At 39.6% G+C, this 15,647-nt stretch overlaps 1 protein-coding gene across 1 annotated transcript; it reads left to right on the top strand.

Annotated features, from left to right (window-relative positions):
- The first annotated feature begins 1,704 nt into the window (after positions 1-1,704).
- LOC105923848 (L-amino-acid oxidase) lies at positions 1,705-12,585 on the top strand. The gene is made up of 8 exons (XM_036129013.1): positions 1,705-1,768; positions 1,909-1,954; positions 2,285-2,514; positions 4,044-4,156; positions 4,257-4,458; positions 7,690-7,758; positions 10,441-10,577; positions 10,956-12,585. The coding sequence occupies exons 2-8, from the start codon at positions 1,933-1,935 to the stop codon at positions 11,749-11,751; spliced, it is 1,569 nt and encodes a 522-aa protein (XP_035984906.1). The 5' UTR covers positions 1,705-1,768; positions 1,909-1,932; the 3' UTR covers positions 11,752-12,585.
- Positions 12,586-15,647: the final 3,062 nt, after the last annotated feature.

Here is a 15,647-nt window from a genome sequence, read left to right on the forward strand (position 1 = left end):
CATAGACTAACACACACACACACACACACACACACACACACACACACACACACACACACACACACACACTGCCTCTACTGTGATTTCTTCACTTATGCTGCTGCTTTGTGTTTTAGCTGTAGTGTCAAAAAGGTCAGACCGGAGACCTCAAGCTGCAGCTTTATTAGAATTTTTAGTGATGAATGTATGAAATGTTTCAAATCAATGATTTATTTAGCTTATTTCTTTTCCTATGTATGTCTGTAATGTTTTTCTGTTCATGTACAGCACTTTGAATGACTTGTTACTGAAAAGTGTTATATAAACAAACTTACCTTGACAGGCTCTTAATTTAGCTGTGATCTTATCTCTTAGGTCAGGTAGGAAGTTTGCCTTAATGGGCTTGCCCAATGACCAACACGTTATGTTATAACCCCACTATATACATATGTCCCAGGTAGGTAGGTAGGTAGGTAGGTAGGTAGGTAGGTAGGTAGGTAGGTAGATAGATAGATAGATAGATAGATAGATAGATAGATAGATAGATAGATAGATAGATAGATACATACATACATACATACTTGAAGACAGTGCTCCCTAAATTCCACCAGCATGTAAAGTGTGCTACTTGAGGAGCTAACACCTTCGGTAAAGTCTACTTGAGGATCAAGTTAGGCTGCAGGCTATACCACTTTCACGTCTGTGTCAGTCCGATCACTTGTCCCTGTATTCAATTCCAGCTTATGCCCCCCTCAGGAAAACTGCTCCAACCATCACAAGAACAATCAAATTGTGGCCTGACGATACCTCACAGCAGCTGCAGGACTGTTTCGAAGGGACAAACTGGGATGTCATTGAACATCAGGACCTGGATGTATTCACAGACAGTGTGCTGTGCTGCATCAAGAACTGTATAGATACTGTTACTGTGGAAAAACCAGTCTGGATCTTCCCCAACCAGAAGCCCTGGATGACTTAGGTTGAGGTTCAGCTACTGCTAAAGATCAGTAATACTGCGTTCATGTCGGGGGACAGAACCATCTACAGCACCACATGAGCTAACCTGAAGAGAGGGTTTAGAATGCCCAAATCCGACTACAGGAGGAGGATAGAGGGCTATCTGGACACCAACAACTATGAGACAGAGACGATTTTACAAGATAGGCCTACTCAATAAAAAATAGGCCTGACGCATTGTTGAAGAGATAGTTGCATACATTCTGTTGGAAATGCAAGGTTGCAAAAGGGGTGCAGACCTCTCGGATATCTCCAGTTAATAAATGGCAGCATGATAGTATCTGGTTATTTGACTTCCCACAGTCCCAACTTGCAGCATTCAGGTAAAAATTAGACACAGAAACATTTCTGAATGCCAAATGGGAAACATTTCTTATGAATTGCTCTTAGGTCCACCTGATATATTGTATAAGATCCAGAAATTAGTGGAAGAAAAAAAAATGAATCCTCACGGCAAACTATTAACTCTTTGAAGAGAACATAACCATTTACCAAACTACTGCTTTGGAGACCATTCCTGAAGTTTGTTGTTTTCCACAACACGACATATCCAACAGTGTGAGAGTTACAAAGAAATTAATCAGAACATTCCAAGAGACCTGACGTACTTATACAATAATAGCGGCTCCCACACAAAGACGCACCTTTCCAAATAAACCCAAGTAACCGTTGCATATTCGAAAGATCCTCCCCTTTATTTTTTTGCCAGCGTTTAAAAGAAGATGGATTTAGGGAACCGCGGCGAGTTCCTGTTTGAGAATCCAGCTGAAAGGTAAGAATTGATTCTTGAACTGACCTATCCAAATATTACCTATAAAATGGAGAGAATATCTAAAGGATACTAAATAATGAAAGGGATGTTTTTTTTAAATGTTTATGTTGTAAAGTTGGATTTAGGTGTTTTTATTCCAGCAGATACAGGATTACCTTGACAACATGAATCCACCACTTTTTCCATGTGAGTATTTCTACTGAATATATTAATTTGATTTGCAGTTGAAATAGATATGATTTTAAGTCTATGTAAATGAAATACCTTTTTTTTCTTGGTAAATATTTGTGTCAGTAAGACAGGCTAGTTCTAATAGAATGTGTTTCATACATAATTATTTACAGTACCTGCTGTTTTAGAGCACACTATAACTTTATATTCTATGATTTATAATTTTCCAAAATTTGGCAATGCTGCCTTTATTTTCAGATTGCTTTTATTTCATTCTTATTTCTGTTATATGAATAACTGGTTAAAATCTGAAATACTACTGTCTTTCTTCTTTTATATCTCCAGTTGCCCTTGGCTTGCTTGTGCTGCTTTACACTGCACACCAAAGCCATTCCTCTGGGTCCAACCTGAAGAAGACTCTGGCTGAATGCCTGAAGGACTCTAACTACAATGAATGGATGAAAATAGTGGATCAGGGCCTCCCAAAGATAGACAAGCCTCATCATGTTGCTATTGTCGGAGCTGGCATGGCTGGACTGACAGCGGCCAAGCTGCTACACGATGCTGGACATACGGTAGACGAAACACTGAAAATGTTTGATATAATAATGTTTAAGCACCAAAACAAGCACAACTCTACCTTTAAAATGTTAAAATCTATTGATGTTTTCAATTAGATAAGGGATCAATAACTAACAAAGTGGAAGGAGTTTAGTATATTGCTGTGTAGTTGAAGTAAATGGAATGAATTTAAAAAAAATACAGTGGAAATATCCTTAAATGTCTTTTATCGGGAAAATTGAGCTTTGCGAGCAGCAAAGTGAAAGACAAAAAGTAAAAAAAAGGTTTGCAGATAACAGTAGTGATTAAAGTCTTGTTGAGAGCAGTAATGTTTATAAAGTCTAAGTCAGGGGCCACCAACATGGTGCCGTGGGCAAGGACGATATGTGGTGCCCTCAAGCCTGTTCAAAAAATAGCACAACCTTTTAGTGAGCTTCATGTAAAACGCCACACTTGTATTTACATAGATATAAAAATAACAAAAGCATTTTAACATGTTTATATTATATAAAGTTACGGTGAGCTCTGATTCTTCTAGTTCAAAGGTCAGTACAGGTAGCCCTCTGTATGACACAGTATTGATGAAGTAGCTCTCAGTTTCAAAAAAGTCGGTGATCCCTGGTCCAAGTCTCCCTGCAGGGAGGAAAGAAACGTTCGTATATGTATTTTTTTCACTTTCAATGCATCAAATCTTTTCAACAACTTCAGACCGGAATACCTGTCTGATACTTGGAATTGAAGGTGTTGTCAGCAGAGGTGGGAATTGATTAACCATAATATTTATTAATTCCATTGATCTTTTGTAGAAAGTTTTGAACTCTCACAATAATACTGGACTAAGTTTGCATCCTGATTCAGCTCAAAATGATGTTTACTTTTGAATGGAACTTTGGGACGATTCAGTTTTTCAAAGAGCGGTTGTCATTCCTACTGATGAAACTTAGCGGCAGAGAACTGGGGGCGGGGGGGTAAAGTCATTGGATGATAAACTAAAAACAGGACAGTACAGGCTAGGACAAGTCACACATAACTAGCCTACACAGCTTTCAGAACTGTTTAAGAGGCGAGGGCTCCTCGCCCACAGCTTCTCAACACAGAGATAACGACTGCTGAGTCCACATGGGAAGAATTTACTAGAATAAAAAAAGCCTCAAAAATCTTCAAAAAGATGATTGAAAAAGAAGCAGCCGGAATTAGCCTTTAGCCCACAGAATGGTCCCCCCAGCGCCACCCAGTGGGAGGTCACTGCTCCGTGGGATGGGTTGAATGCAGAGGATAAATTTCATTTGAATGTAAATTGGAAAGACAAATAAAAGATGATAATAACTTAGTTATGTTTGTTTAAAATTAATGAAGTTAAGGGGTTTCAGAGAAAAAGGAGCACAGGACATTCCTTATAATTTTCTTTGTAAAAGGAATTATGCAAGTATGCATGCTTTTCTTTCCACATTATTTTTAACATTTGGTGTTATGTTCAACATTTTGGGAAACTTAAGAAGAATTTTCTATAAACATTAAATTGTATACTTTTTTTTTAAACGAGGTCACCATATTGGAGGCCAGTGGTCGTGTTGGTGGACGAGTGGAAACCTACAGGAATGTAAAAGAACACTGGTACGCAGAAATCGGGGCGATGAGGTTCCCGAAATCTCACTCGTAAGTGCTACAATATTTACATACTTTTTCACAACGCAAATGTGTCATCAATAACATTTTTACTGTTTTTTTTACTGCTAAAACTGCTATTTGTCAACAGTATTGTTCTTACCTTTGCAAAAAAGTTGGGCTTGGAGTTCAGGACTTTTACTATGGACAACAACATGACATATTATCTGGTTAACGGAGTGAAGAAAAGGAATTATGAAGTGAAAGAAAATCCGGACATTCTTGAATACAACGTGAATAAGAGTGAGAAGGGGAAGTCAGCTGAGGAACTCCTGCAACGAGCTCTGGAGACGGTACGTGAAGAAAGATGAGGTAAAAATGTCAGTGCAACACTTTAAGGAATAGTCAATCTTTTATTGACAGTACTTACAAAGCAAGGATATCCGACCGATATATCATCGTCTGCATAGAGATGCAAAGATGTGAGTGGAAAATTTTTTGTCAATCCGAATATGTATAAACTTTTATCTGTTTGTGAAAGTTAAGTCACACTCTAGCAATTTTTAAAAACATAGTAGTCTGATAAACTCAGATAAACTACATGCAATAAAGCCCGAATGTTTTCACCACTATAAATCACTGGGTAATTTTGGATCCAAGTAAATGTTTATTTCTATAGCGATTTTCGCAGACACAGTCACTAAGTGCTGCACAGTAATGAAAAGATACAAGACATTAAAACACTGAGCCTGCTAGGACTACAATGCTTGTCTAAACAAATAGGTTTTAAGGAGCTTTTTAAACATCTCTATAGAGTACAGAAAACGCAGCTCGTCAGGACGTTTTTCCAAAGTCGAGGAGAGGCGGCTTTAAAGGAATGGTTGCCCCTAGTTTTAAAACCGGTTCGTGGAACCAACAACAGGTTCTGTCCAGACAACCTCCAACTCCAAGTCAGCTCTAGGGGTTAATTCGGTCACAGATGTAGGCAGGAGCCTCACGATGTTGAGTTAAAAAATTCAGCACTAAGATTTTAAATTGTACATGGTTTCACAACATGGAGCCAGAGAAGATTTTAACGCAGGTGTGATGTGAGCCCTCCTGTTGGTTCTTGTCAAATGTCTCGCAGCTGACTTTTGAACTAACTGCAGACAGGCCAGCTCTTTCTTATTTTGACAAGAAAAGACTATTGCAACAATCCAACCTCAAGGAAACAAATGCATAAATTATCATTTCAGGCTCATTTCTGGATGCCGTGGATCTGAGTTTAGCGATGTTACGCAGATGATAGAGGTCTTAACCAGTTGCTTAGTATGGTGAGCTAGTGAAATGGCCTTGTGAAATTTACCCCAAGATTCCTCAGTTTGTTTTAGCCAAAATGGGCGTACACATGGGTGAGGACCGCACATTTTCCCATTGTTTTTTTTATAGATCCCAGCTTTTTTATGGAAAATTATGTACGAACATTTCAGGCCCAATTCTGTGTGTACGAAAGTTTTATAAATGAGACTCTCCGAGGTCTTTATATTTAACTAACAAAGGACTGATGAAGGATGATAAAATTGTGCGTGGGACAGTATTAAAATGAATGTACGATTGAACTTTTTCCTATTTTCCACATCACAAAAATATTCGGTATTCATTTTTTTTAAATCACCACTCAAATGCTGAGGGTGTATCTCACCAGCCAAATTTGGTCCGCTGTAAACGGATCCAAGTTGGTTTCCCCTTTTGCTCTGGACCTTTTGAGCAGGTGTGAATACACTCAAGCGGACCCTGGTTCAAAACAAAAAACCTGAATGAGATCCACTTTTTGAGGTGGTTGTGGTCCGCTTACAAATGGACTCTGAATTGGTTCTCTTCTGGCGTGAATATGAAACTGCCTTGATCCAACTCAACAGCAGAAAACATACATCTCTTTGGACCAAGCCACCCCAGTGGTGAGCATAGTCATACCTTTTGTTTAGCAACACCATTTCCTGCATGCCACGGGATTGCTGTGGCTTCAATAACGCATTCTCTGACACTGTTCCAAACTTAACAAAAAGAAAAATGAGTTCACTTGCAAAAAGTTCAGTGTACACACAAACTGCAGCAAACGAAAAAATAAAGAGATAAAGTCCACTGTTTGTCCAGACCAAAAAAGTGGTCAAGAGGACTTTCCATGTGTGAATACACCTTTTGTGGAATTATACAGTGTTTATAGTTATTTAATGTTTACTAAATAACTGTCTTTTAAGTATTGTCTGGTGAATATCAGCTTTAGAGCTGATATCAGGACAATGGTTGAAAGGGATGAAGACAAGCAATGGCAATCTTTTAACAGCAAACTCTGCACACACATAGAATAAAGGAGTGACAACTTCTCTTCAAGTTCAAGAATTTAATAACAGAAATAAAATGAACATCCAGAGAACATCACCATGTAATGCTGTTTATCTGAACACTATATTTCAATCAACAAATCCTCTACTAGGCTAGTGAAACTTAACTAAACTACTAAGCAAAATGAAGATAAAAAGAAAGCTAAAGAACTATGTACACACCAAAGAAACAAAAGAACAAAACCCATGTAATCGGACATAATATAAAGTTATCTATGCATTCTGTTTTATTAGACTATAATAAAAATATATATATACTGTATAAACACTACAAAATGAATGCAGGATTAGAGCATTGATTTAATAAAAAAAAACTAAAACCAATATTTACAGGAATTGATGTATAACTCTCTGCACTGTTTTAACATACAGTATATATACTGTATGTTAAAACAGTGCAGAGAGTTTCCAATAACAATATCTACTGTTTACTGAACGTTCACTTGACCTTGAAATGGCTCAGTGAGCTGAGCAGATAAAAAAATAACATTCAAAAGTCTCTGAATGAAATCAATGACTTTTGAATAAAAATCTCACTTTAGCATCAATTGTAGATGTTTGTGTCTGTGGTGCAATTTTTGTTTAAATATATATGTGTGCTGTATTCAGTGAAGTTAAGATAAGATAGGCTTTATTGATTTCACATTGGAGAAATTCACTTGACACATCGGCTCAGTAGTCAATAATCAGAAGAAGGTGCCAAAAGTAGGAAAAGGTACATAGGTTATATACAGTGTGTCCTCGTTTATACAGTGGATAAAAAAAAAGTAAAAAAGAAAAAGAATAAAAATACAAAGAGAAATAAGGCAGAGGATGTCTTATGTACATTCACGGTGACTTATACACATTTGTATTGACATATATTCAGGTGTAATAGCAGCAGAAGTCACTTCTTTCAGGATTATTGCACAGTATATTAAATAGAATTGCACATTAGTTATTGCAGTTAGTTATAGTTACAGTTATAGTAATCATTCATTGAAATTAACTTACTAGGACTGTTACACACAGAAACATGATAAATTCAAAAGAATGACACAGTCAAAGTTAAATAGGCCTTTTAGGACTGTTTTAATTAAAACAAGTTTTACATTTTGGAGGAAATCACAAATTATTCCTGTTTTTTTTTTCTTATCACTATAACAAGTTTGAAGCTCCTTCCGAGTTCCATCTATTAAAGCAAATGTTTATTTTGTTTTGCAGATCAAAAACGATATCAAACAGCATGGCTGTGAGAAAGCCCTGAAGAAATATGACAGATATTCTGTTAAGGTAACAAAATATCTTTTGTAAAACGTTATAAGAAACAACACATATTTATTTAATGACTTTACTGTTACCTGCATGTGTTTTACTTGTTATGATGTATTGTCTGGAAGAAATAACTCAATTAAACATATTTCATCAAATATTAATCTGTTTACACATAAAGTATCCATTTTAACATATTACTTAATGTTGTAAGTCACACACTCTCTCTCTCTCTCTCTCTCACACACACACACACACACACACAAACACACACACACATGTATAAAAAAATTTGTGGAGCGATTTAAAAAAACAATCCAGACAGCCCTGTTAAATAAATGCAAGAAATGTATTTACTATAAAGTGGAGATGTTGCCCTAAAAGACAAAAACAAACATACATAACAGGAAGTTGTTAGTCCACCCATACAAGATGCACCCCCAGATCTTCTGGTCTACAGTGCAGGGCAGGACGGACAAACAATAACCAACAAGCTAATCTAACCCATAAAAAGGACAGCAGGAGACAGTCATTCTGCAATTAAAACACGAAAATCAAGTCAATATCAGACACTTCATGATAGAAAACATTTTATACAATACATTTTATTACAAACTATGCCTGACATGTCGTCAAGCCCATGTGTAGCTGAGTGAAATGCAAGCACCCTGTTACAAAATTCTGTGGCCACACTGCAATATCCTTAATAAAAAACATTAACAAGAGGTCCTTGTGTTCAATATAAAAAACCACAAAACCATGATTAAAGAAGTGATTTCTTACCAAACAGTCATGAGGCACAATCAGCAGAGCACTGACAAACATTTCTGAAGATGCTACAACCACTTCGTTATTTACCCTTCTTCCAATCAGAGGGGTGGAGCAACAAAAGGTGCCATTGGGTACATCCCTCTCCTTCAAAGTGCATTGGCGACCTGACGATGAACCAAAACACAAAACACAAACAACAAAATTCATTTATTCACACGTGAGCAGACTAAATGGGTTAGAATGCTGCCCTTTAGTCATCCTAGATGATCTGTGGGGTTTCGATGAGCCATTCTCTGCTTCCAACTTGTCTTCCTGAGGGGCATGTTAAATGATGTTGAAAGTCTCACAATCCTAGACTAAGGTTACATTCACACTGCAGGGAATTGTGGCTGTAATCCAATCCCCCAAATCCACCCCCAAAAATCTGCTTTGTGCCACTTCCATATGTGTTAATAATTTGCATACGTATCAGATATTTTGTAAAGCCTCCAAAGTCTGAATGATCATATCACATTTAATCTGTCTCTCTCCTGGCTTCAACTACTTATCCACGTACAATAGTAGCAGTTAGCACTCCATAGAAGACCATGGTCAATAGCAGTGCTGCTATTTTCTTACCTTATTTGGTCTTGCTATAATGTGGTCTTAATGTTGTTGGCTCACATTACTAAACAACTGTCTAATAAAAACAAGGAGAGATGTTGGCCGGTATCCATATTTTTTATGTTATTGAGGTGATTTTCTTAACAAAACTTTATTGAACACTACTAGTTCACCATCACTACTGTAAACAGTGCAGCTGTTCTGTGACGTCTCCTTCTGTCATCTCTGCATGTGGGTCGCTTTGTGGCCTTGAACTGTTCAGACAGAAGTACGACAGCAGCCACATTTAATCATAGTAAGAACGGCCACCTCAAAAGAAAAATCCGATTAGAGCAAAAAAGTTGGAATTGAGCATCAAGACCTGCAGTGTGACCATTGTCACGGGTTCCCCAAGATCATCTAAGATTTGATCAATCTGACCAGTTAATTAATGATCAGTTCCAAGCCACATGACGTACCTCCACCCCTCAGGCTGTACTTCTTTCTAGATGGAAAAGAGTAGATGACTGTTCCATGTCATGAATCAGAGACAGAGAGACCCAGTATTTAAACCAAAACAAGTGAGGTAAATAAAAAGGCTTTAATAAAGCTCAAAAATAGGTCACACAGGGATAAGCAGGCTCCAGGGTCGTATACACAAAATGGCAGTCCAAAAAAAGGCAGGAATACAGACAGGGACTAGGCAAGCTCAGATAATCAAAAGGCAGAATCAGGTTGGCAAAATCAGTCAGACAGGGCAGGAAACACAGGTTCAAGGATCAGGCTGGCTCAGAAGTCAAAAATGCCGATTGGGTCAATGTTCACAGGACTACTCAGAAAAACCTGCTGGATAAAACTCACCAAAAAGCTTGAATTGATCTGGCAGATTGCAGGAGGCAGAGGCAGGTATAAGTAGGGGAGTGAGCAGGTGAATGGAGTGAAACTAATTACTGGAATGGGTGGAGCTAATCAGGGGAAGGGAAATGACTGTAAATAAAACTGAAGCTGATTGGATGGTGACTGGAGAAGGGGAGTAACAAGGTGGTGACTAAGAGTTGAAAGAATGATGGCAGGTGAACTGAATAAAGGCTGGTGAGTGAACTAATTAATCAAATAAACATAAACCATAACAAAACCTAAATCATGACAGTTTCATATCTGTTACTGAATTTCTTTATATGATGACGCATATGTGATGAACCCAGCATTTCAAAAGGTTTTGATTTAGTACAGTTAATTTGAGATTTAATTATTGGTGAGATTCTTTTTCGCATCTTTTGTGCAGCTATGTAAATGTTTTTCAATTGCTACAAAATCTGCGTAAAGCATGGAAGTGTGTTTGTCCAACAGGAATATTTAAAAGAAGTTGGAGGTCTGAGCAACGAGGCGATCAGGATGATTGGAGACCTACTTAATGAGCAGAGCCTCATGTACACAGCATTGACTGAGATGCTCCGTGACCAAGCGGACGTCAATGATAAAGTCGAGTAAGGCTGAATAGCTGCTTAAGATTATTCAAGCTCAAGACCATGAAACGTTTTGATTCATATGTTGTTGATGGAGCTGAATTTTATTTAAACCATATTCATTTTAACCAGTCGCAGATTTTTGGTGCAGGTTGAGGGAACGTTTGTTTAACACAGCCAGGGTAGCCAAATAGTTTATTAATGCTGGACATGATTATGGTACTGAAAGCTTTTATCTCAATAATAAATTTGTAATTGCATCCCTGATCCAAAAAAAGGCAAAGTTATGGTAAGACTTTACACTGATGAGGTTTTTGAGGTCTAAATGTGATTCCCTGTCCAAATAGTCAATATTGTGTAAGGCACGTGATAACACAGCTTAATGTTTTTCATCTGAAGGTACCTTGAGGTAATTGGTGGATCGGACCTTCTCCCGAATGCTTTCCTTAGTGTGCTTCCTCCTGTCATTCATTTGAACGCTAAAGTTCAGGGTATCGACCATACCAATGACAATGTTACTGTAGTCTACAAGGAAAATCAACAGCTCACCAAAGTGCAAGCAGATGCTGCTCTGGTTACAACTACCGCCAAAGCTGCTCTTTACATGGACTTTAATCCCCCCCTGTCTGTTCCAAAGATGGTGGCGTTAAGGTCGGTTCACTACGACAGCGCCACCAGGATCACTCTCACATTCAGTGAAAAGTTCTGGGAGAATGACGGCATCAAAGGCGGAAAGAGCGTCACAGACCGACCCTCTCGTTTCATCTACTACCAGAGCTACAGCTTCCCAAAGAATCCCACCATCGGCGTCATCCTGGCCTCCTACACCTGGTCCGACGACTCGCTCCTGTTTCTCGGTGCCAGTGATGAAGAGCTGAAGGAGGTTCTTCTGAAAGATTTAGCTGCAATCCATGGTGACCGTGTTCGGAAACTCTGCACCGGAATACTGGTGAAGAAGTGGAGTCAGGATCCTTACAGCCACGGTGCTTTTGCATTGTTCACACCCTATCAACACGTGGACTACGCTGCAGAGCTCTTCAGGAGCGAAGGCCGCATTCACTTTGCCGGGGAGCACACGGCCTTCCCTCATGCTTGGATCGAGACATCTATGAAATCTGCAATTCGGGCAGCTGTGAATATTAACAAAGAGGCACGCAAGCATTCTGATTCCAACCAAGGGAGAGATGAGCTCTAAACTCAGAGCTCTGTGAGATATGCTCCACTGCAGTGGCTCATATCCAAACTAATATGGTTACAGAATACTTAAGTCATTTACAGTCACCGCCATCATTTAGAAGATGATGCGCATGAGTTTTTTAGGTTAGGTTGAGATGTTTTATAATGTAGCTTTCTTTTATCATAATTGTGTTGTTAACGTTGGAGGCTACAGTGATTTTCTGCTTCCATTTGTTGTTTGGGTTGCACTTGTCTCTAGTGATACTTATGTGAAGCGCTTTGGTCAACTTTGTGCTGAGTTAAATGTGCTAACTGAATAAAATAAACATTAACATTACATGTAGTATGTGGGATAGTGAAAGCCCTCTACATCAGAATAATGGCGGGTTGGGACAACATGCAGAATCTATGAAACCCACTTCCTTTGTAGCAAGCCCAGGAGTCATTTAATGGGCTGAAGGGAAAGTTATTCAGTTTTATTCTACAGTGATTTGCATGGATTGTATGTGGTTAAGCTAAGACCTTTTAAAATCATACACTTGTTTTGTATTCTTATTTTAAAATAAATACACAAACTCACTCTTGTACATACTGTGGTACCTTTGGGCTTTCCTACAGAAAGTTATGTTTTTTTCTTTCCTTATTTGCTTGTTGTACGTTAAAGGAAGTGTAAAAAACACCATTCAGCATTGATAACCATTCCATAGAGTTCCATGACTCCAACCTGTGGTGGAAGCCAAACTATTGTTAAGATACTGTAACACTGAATATTGAATGGTACATTATTTTTCATTTACTCTTAGATAAGCCTATAATGAAAGGCAACATTGTAATAAAGTGTTTCCCCCTAAAATAAAGTATCTTTTATGTTCAGTTTGTCAAGTTCAACTTTTCCCACAGTGTCAAAATTATGCCGTTGCAGTTTACACAATTTTAACCACAAAGCCCAACAAGACATTCTTGCAATTCCAACTACCAATATTAGTACATTTATTCAGTGTTTAATATTTAAGGTTGACTAGCATAGAAACTTTACACTTTTTAATCTATATGTTGAACCATTTCCAGGAGGAAAAGACAGGAAAGCATTCAATTGAGGAATGAAAACAAGGCCACTGACCTAAAATTGTTAATACTGTCAGGGTTTAGTTTTGATCGGACCTTTTTACTGTTAGTTTTCAGTTCCTCCTCCTCCTCTCACTCAGCTTACTCTTCACTTCCTCTACAGTCAGTCACACCTGTTGGTCATTAATTCGTCAGACTCACTCCACCTGCCAGCCTCCCTACATAAGCCTCCCTCAGTCTTCGCTTCCCTACTGGTCCGTCTTCAGACTCCACTCTGTCCTCGCCTGTCTACCTGATTTGCCTCTGCTTGCTGTTGGAATCCTGCCACCTCTGTTTCTCAAGTTAAGTCTTTGCCTGCTGCTGGATTCTTCCTGTGATGATGGGCAAATGAAGCCTCATGAAGCTTTCCAACACTTTGCTTTGGAAAAAGGTTCTTTACTCAATGCTTCATTCATCGCTCACTAGTGACATCTGCTGGTGAAACTGTAAAAGCCTTGTCACTTAGTCTGATCAAACTTCCAAAAATTAGTAAATGCAATATTGTTACAAAGTTTTCATCAAACTCATGTTTAGTAAATCATATTTAATTGTCATGTTTGAATTATTAAAATAATTTGTAGCCAATCTAATCCTTTACCATCAGTGGTTGTATTGGGTTTTCTTTTATGTCATGGACTTACTTGACAATGAAGATACGTGTTACTTTAGTGTATTGGGAATTGAGTGATTGTTGGGGCAGACCCTTTGAGCTTGAAACTTGCTTCCTGAAAAACAGAATTTGTTTAAAATCATCTCTTCCTGGGAGTTCTGGTTCTTAATATTAAGTTACACATAGAGTTTGCCTCTTCCAATGGCTTTTAGTCTGCTTTTGATATGTGATTCTGATGCATCTCCTGATCAAACAAAAGAAAATTTAGAAATTTCTGGATTTTAGGTTTAACTGTTAAACAGGGTTCATCATGCTTTTATTTTGAAAAATGATACGCAAAATGAAGCAATGGACGTTGGTGGACGTTCTGGTGGGCTTGTGTCCAGCCCCCTGTCCCGGTCCTGGTCCGTGTAGTCTCCCGGTGCGGGTTTCGCCTGAGGGGTGGGGTTTTGGATGGCCCGTGCGGGCTGGCTGGCCAGGGTCCCCCATCTTATTAATTTATTTGTTTATTTATTTATTTTTATTTATATATATATATATATATATATATATATATATATATATATATATATATATATATATATATATATATAATTATTATTATTATTATTTGGGGGGGGAGGGGGGGTTAAAGCCAGTAGGCTTGGTGGGTGGGCTGGGGGGGGGGGGGGGGTTGAGGTGTTGGTCCTGGTGGGTGGTTTGGTGGTTCTGGTGGGCTTGTGTCCAGCCCCCTGTCCCGGTCCTGGTCCGTGTAGTCTCCCGGTGCGGGTTTCGCCTGGGGGGTGGGGTTTTGGATGGCCCGTGGGGGCTGGCTGGCCAGGGTCCCCCATCTTATTAATTTATTTGTTTATTTATTTATTTTTATTTATATATATATATATATATATATATATATATATATATATATATATATATATATAATTATTATTATTATTATTATTATTATTATTATTATTATTATTATTATTATTTGGGGGGGGGAGGGGGGGTTAAAGCCAGTAGGCTTGGTGGGTGGGCTGGGGGGGGGGGGGTTGAGGTGTTGGTCCTGGTGGGTGGTTTGGTGGTTCTGGTGGGCTTGTGTCCAGCCCCCTGTCCCGGTCCTGGTCCGTGTAGTCTCCCGGTGCGGGTTTCGCCTGGGGGGTGGGGTTTTGGATGGCCCATGCGGGCTGGCTGGCCATGGTCCCCCATCTTATTAATTAATTAATTAATTAATTAATTAATTTATTTATTTATTTATTTATTTATTTATATATATATATATATATATATATATATATATATATATATATAATTATAATTATTATTATTATTATTATTACTATTATTATTATTATTATTATTTTGGGGGGGGGGGGTTAAAGCCAGTAGGCTTGGTGGGTGGGCTGGGGGGGGGGGTTGAGGTGTTGGTCCTGGTGGGTGGTTTGCTGGTGGGCCCTGCGGCCTCTACCCAGCCCCAGGCTATGGTGGTGCCGCTGGCTCCCTGGGATTGCTTCCCAGTCCTTTGCTCCCCATCCCCGGACTCCTCCCTCTGCCTGCTCCATTACGCCGCCACACATGTAGGTCCCTGGGGAGGGTGCGTTACTGGAGGTTGCCACCTTCTGGTGACGTCCCTCTCCCCAATTTTATCATGCATTTTAGACACACTCTCACTTAAAACATTTTCACAACGCACATTCATGTAGGCCACGATATGGGGGGGGGGGGGGGGGGGGCTTATGTTGTGTGAGCCTCGCCTTGGGCGGCTCCCTTCACCCCCTCTCGCATTTAGACATTGAGGGTTTCTGGGTAGTTGCTTGGAGGGGGGGCGCTGGCACCAGCTTCCTTCCGGAGAGGGGTGGGCTGTGCCGTGCACCCCCTTCAGCGCTCCCAGTTTTCAAACGCACTTGAGAACAACATGCAACAACACAACATCTGAGCAGGTTTAGGGAGGATCGGGGGTCTTTTGCACACCCCCGATCTCCGATCGCGGCATGGAGTCTGGGGCCTGGAGGAGGTGCGGGCCACTGTGTCCAGGGTCTTGGCGGGGGGCTGCTGCGGGTAGCCAGCGGCTTGCCGGGTCTGGGGCTGACGCCTCTGCTCTCCCCAGGAAGGGATGGGGGGCAGGGGTGGCTAGGGTAATGCCGGGGTGGGAGGGGGTTTATATAGTGGGTGAGGGGGGGGTTCTGGTCGGGTGGCCTGTACGGGTCGTGTTGGCCCCCCCC

The sequence above is a fragment of the Fundulus heteroclitus genome, unplaced genomic scaffold (assembly GCF_011125445.2).
Source record: "Fundulus heteroclitus isolate FHET01 unplaced genomic scaffold, MU-UCD_Fhet_4.1 scaffold_129, whole genome shotgun sequence".
NCBI lineage: Eukaryota > Metazoa > Chordata > Actinopteri > Cyprinodontiformes > Fundulidae > Fundulus > Fundulus heteroclitus.

Bases quoted from the DNA above. Each gene is read 5' to 3' on its own strand.
- LOC105923848 (XM_036129013.1), top strand. From the start codon at position 1,933: ATGAATCCACCACTTTTTCCAT. The intron at 4,459-7,689 runs GTACGTGAAGAA...TTTGTTTTGCAG, and splicing joins TGCAACGAGCTCTGGAGACG to ATCAAAAACGATATCAAACA. The intron at 7,759-10,440 runs GTAACAAAATAT...TTTGTCCAACAG, and splicing joins ATGACAGATATTCTGTTAAG to GAATATTTAAAAGAAGTTGG.